The sequence below is a fragment of the Ahaetulla prasina genome, chromosome 2 (genome assembly GCF_028640845.1).
Source record: "Ahaetulla prasina isolate Xishuangbanna chromosome 2, ASM2864084v1, whole genome shotgun sequence".
Lineage (NCBI taxonomy): Eukaryota > Metazoa > Chordata > Lepidosauria > Squamata > Colubridae > Ahaetulla > Ahaetulla prasina.
Window position 1 is genome coordinate 79,277,099 of NC_080540.1, and position 4,567 is coordinate 79,281,665.

General features: G+C 40.9%; 1 protein-coding gene across 1 annotated transcript; it reads left to right on the forward strand.

Moving 5' to 3' along the window:
• Positions 1–221: 221 nt before the first annotated feature.
• On the forward strand, positions 222–1,421 carry LOC131190507 (actin-3-like). Its single transcript, XM_058167842.1, has one exon. The coding sequence runs from the start codon at positions 222–224 to the stop codon at positions 1,419–1,421; it is 1,200 nt and encodes a 399-aa protein (XP_058023825.1).
• The last annotated feature ends 3,146 nt before the right edge of the window (positions 1,422–4,567 follow it).

Here is a 4,567-nt window from a genome sequence, read left to right on the forward strand (position 1 = left end):
GTGGGAAACTTTTCCATTTCACTTCCATACCTGTCTTAGAATTTATCCTCTACTATTATGATCTCACTCTGACCTATCCATGAGCTAGGACATCTCTATGACAACTGAATTCCTATATTCTGTACTGATAGGATTTCTTCCATCACTTTGAGGCTGCAGGACAGATATCTAGGAGTTTGGTCATATCTTGGTATGGTGAGAATATAAAAAGTCCCATTACAATGAGCCACCACAAAAAAGCTGGTAGCCCTGGTCCTGCAGGACACAGGGCTGGCTCAAGGACTGCTGCCTCAACTTCCAAATCAAGCCCATCACATAAGTACAAGGACTATGCTGCTGTTGTGATCGATACAGGTACTGGCTATACCAAGAGTGGTCTTGCTGGAGATGAAAAGCCAAGATCCATTGTGCCAAGTATTGTGGGGGTACCCAGGTTCAGGACGAAGGAAAGTCCATTGTACTACATTGGAAAGAACATTCCACAACGGCGTGCAGAGGTGAGCACACATTTAGTAATGACTCATGGTGTGGTCACTGATTGGGATGCTCTAGAGATGCTGTGGCACCATATATTTTACACTGAACTCAGTGTATGCCCTGAAGAGCTGGCTGTGCTGGTTACAGATGCTCCTATGTCTCCAACTACCAACCGTGAAAAGATGGCTGAACTGTTGTTTGAGAACTTTGACGTTCCAGCCATGTTTGTTGCTCATCAGTCACTTTTGTCTGTTTATTCATATGGACGCACTGGTGGGCTGGTGATTGGTTCTGGCTATGGAACTTCTTACACTGCTCCTGTCCATGATGGATATATCTTGCCACATGCCACCTATCGCCTGGACATAGCAGGCAATGCTCTGACAGAGTATTTGGCCAAGATTATGGGAGAATCTGGGAACCCTTTTCAAAAGGAAGAAATGGAAGTGGTGTGCCAGATCAAGGAGAAGTGCTGTTACATCCCTGAAGAGTATGAGGCTGAGCTAAATGCAGATGAGAAAAAATATCTCATGGACTACACTCTTCCTGACAGACAGGTCATTTCCATTGGCAGTGAACGCTTTCGCTGTCCAGAAGTTCTCTTCAATCCTACCATGCTAGGCTACCCAGAAGTCGGACTTCATGTCCAAGCACTAAACAGTGTCAATAAATGTAAGCCAGAAAGACAGGCAGATCTGCTTTCCAATGTCCTACTGGCTGGTGGCACCACCATGCTCCGTGGCTTCTCTGAACGAATTAAGAAGGAACTGCAAAACATGGAGCCTGAGAGCAAAGTGGGCATCTTAGCTTCTCCCAACCGCAGCTACTCCGCCTGGCTGGGTGGCTCAATTGTAGCTTCACTCAATGCTTTCCAAAATGTGTGGATCAATCGACAGGCCTACGATGAGAAGGGACCTTTCATTGTCCATCGCCACTGTTTCTGACCAAGGGGATGAGCCAGACAGCTGAGACAGGCTGAGCAGAGATGAGGGTTCAAGGGGCATCTCCTCAACAACATGCTGTTTTTGACTACACAGCTTCTGAGTCTGTCTTATCATTACTTCTGGAAATGGGTATGAACAGGGGAATCACGCTCAGAGCTATCAGCTCACTTGCCTGTGACTAAGTGTAAAGGCATTGTAATTAACACACATCAGGAAGCACTGGACTAGAAAAGCCTGCATCAGGAATTTGTTAAAATCCCTTTCAAGTACAAGAAAACTTTAATAGACTAACATACAGTTATGTACACTATTGATGGTTAGAGATAAAACCTTTCCATTCTAAAAGGCATGTTTTTTTTTACATACATAAATGTAAAGAAGGTCTCAGATACATACCATGCTTACATTTTCTCATACAGATAATTGAAACCAGTAAGGAACTAAAACTCTCATCAGCCATTCCCCTTGCCATCTTTCCTTCACTCATTCTGCACATCAGCTATATTACTAAAGCTTAGCATCTGCAGATACACCGGAACCTGGAGAAAAAGAGATGAAAATAAAGGACTATTTAAATTATGTGGCTGTTGCTTATAAATACTATAACTAGTGAATACTGTGCTATCATTCCTAATAAATGCTGCTGCTAGATACAGGATCTCATCCTGAGAATATGAGTCTATGGCATACATGTGGAACTGCCCAGAGTCAGGAAGCATATACATTTAAGAAATAATACCAGTAAGAGAAACTGAGATTGAAATTTGTGCTATTAACAAGGGACAATAATAAAGAAGTGGCAAATAGGTGTCATCTGTGATCATGAGGGCATTCCTCCTCTATCAACAGGTCATTGAGTTTGATGCCAGACAGAGCAAGAAAATAGCTTGTCCAAAATCTTTGTCTTACATAGCCTCATGTTATGAAAGTAGATATCTCCTTTGTCTTCTCCCCTTAAGCAACACTACAGCTGAGATATATTTATAATTATCTCACAGCTACAGAGTGTAGGAGCCTTAGTCTAGCTCTCTGGCCAGGAGCATGCTTTTAGAATGGGGATCAGAGACCGATGATATGGTCTCTTCTCTCATGTCTCCAGAGCCAATGTGCCAGGAATTTTAGAGATGGTCTTACTCCCCAAAGACCTGTGGATTCATTCTGCTTTTTTTGCCCTGTCTCCATGACAATTTATGTAATTACCACTGGCGGACTATTTGTTGCCATGGCAAATTTAAATGCATACTGATCTTTGTGTGTTACACTCTGAGTCATTGGCTAAGCTGGTAGTCACCCAGCTGGGTCTGAGCATAATGTTGCTTGTTTAGCTCCATAAGAAAAGAACCAAACAGCTGGGGCTGATTAGGAAGGATTGCTTTACTGAAGGAACATGGAGGATCTTAAGACATCTCAGGATCTTGAGCCTTAAATGAGATCATCAATCGGTGAATAAATTGTCCCTAATATTCCCAACATAAACATTCCTAACATTGCTGGCAGTTTAAACCAGCCTGTGGACTTGTTCTTTGTAATCTGAGCAGTTTTGACCTAAAGGTGGGTAGCCTCTTTTTGTTTTAAGTGATGGCTCTATGAATGAGCATCAGAAAAGAGCAGCTGTTTAAACTTGACTAGATCACTGCAGGCCTCAAATATACAGGGAAGAAAGACAGCAGGAATGATGTCATGGTGGGAAGAAAAAAATATTCAAGAGCTCCCTTATTGGAAATAGTTCAGGATTCTCAAACAAAACGTAATTCCTTTTAGGAAGCTTTTAAAAATTCTGCAGTAATCCATTTAATATATGCACACATACCAACATATATGGAACAAATGCACACTTATTTATATACTTATTGTCCTGTTGCCTGCATAATACAGGTATACCTGATATGGGCCACTTCTATATAATCGAAGAAAAGTTCTATGCCTCATGAAATAACCAAAGAAAAATAACCATAGTTTTCTTAGCATTGAATGTGAGATGTTAGGGCTGTATTCTAGGTAATAAGAGTAATATGTAAAGCAAACTGATCAACTATTTGGGCAAACTCTGGATGCAGAATGGGACAACTCACCACAGCTAACTTGTCATGGCCAATTTGCTGTGGCCAACTTGCCACAGCCAACTTACTGAGGGACAACTCGCCATGGCTAATTCTCTACCGGACAAAGTGCTACAGGATTCACTTAGTTTCTTTTATTTTGTTGACCACATTTTCATCATCTTATCTCTTGTATCAAAGGAAACAATTTATGACACAGACTTCAATGGATAATTAGAACTGCAGAAAAAACAGTTGCTACCAACCTGCCTTCCATTGAGGATCTGTATACTGCACAAGTCAAAAAGAGGGCTGTGAAAATATCTACCCCTCACATCCTGGACATAAATTGTTTCAACTTCTACCCTCAAAACTACATCATCACTCTGCTAAACAAATGATTCCCTCAGCGCTGTCAAACTAGTTACTAGGTCTGCATTACTATTAATCTTCTCATACTTACTAGTATCTATCTCTTCCAATTTATGGCTATATCTATGTTGCCTGTATCTTTACAACTTACATTGTTTTTATTGTTTCCTAGTATGATTTGATTGCTTATTAGTATCCTATGCCTATCGCTAAATGTTGTATCTTTTGATTCTTGATGAGTATATTTTATTTTTTTCTTTATGTACACTGAGAGCATATGAACCAAAGACAAATTCCTTGTGTGTCCAATCATACTTGGCCAATAAAGAATTCTATTCTATTCTTTTAAAAAATCATTCCCATGGCTACCAGCTTTTGTAATGCTTTGATGAATAATAAAAGGAGCTAATGCTATCTTGAATTGTCCTGTTGCAAGTTGTTCTGCAGCAATTTGGTCATGGCAAGTTGTCCCGTGGTGAGTAGGCTATGGCGAGTTGGCCACAGCAAGTTGGCAATGGCAAATTGGCCATGTTGAGTTCTCCTAGACCTCTCTGGATGAGCATTCTGAGAAAAAGCATAGACTGGACAAAATGAATTTGTTGGTAGTACTTCAGTAATACTTTTTGCCAGGCACTCTCTCAGGTAATCACAAGACAAGTCTGGAGATTGGAAGAACACAACCCAGGCTTAAGTTCAGCAGAATCCCATCAATGCATAAGCAATAGCTCTCTATAA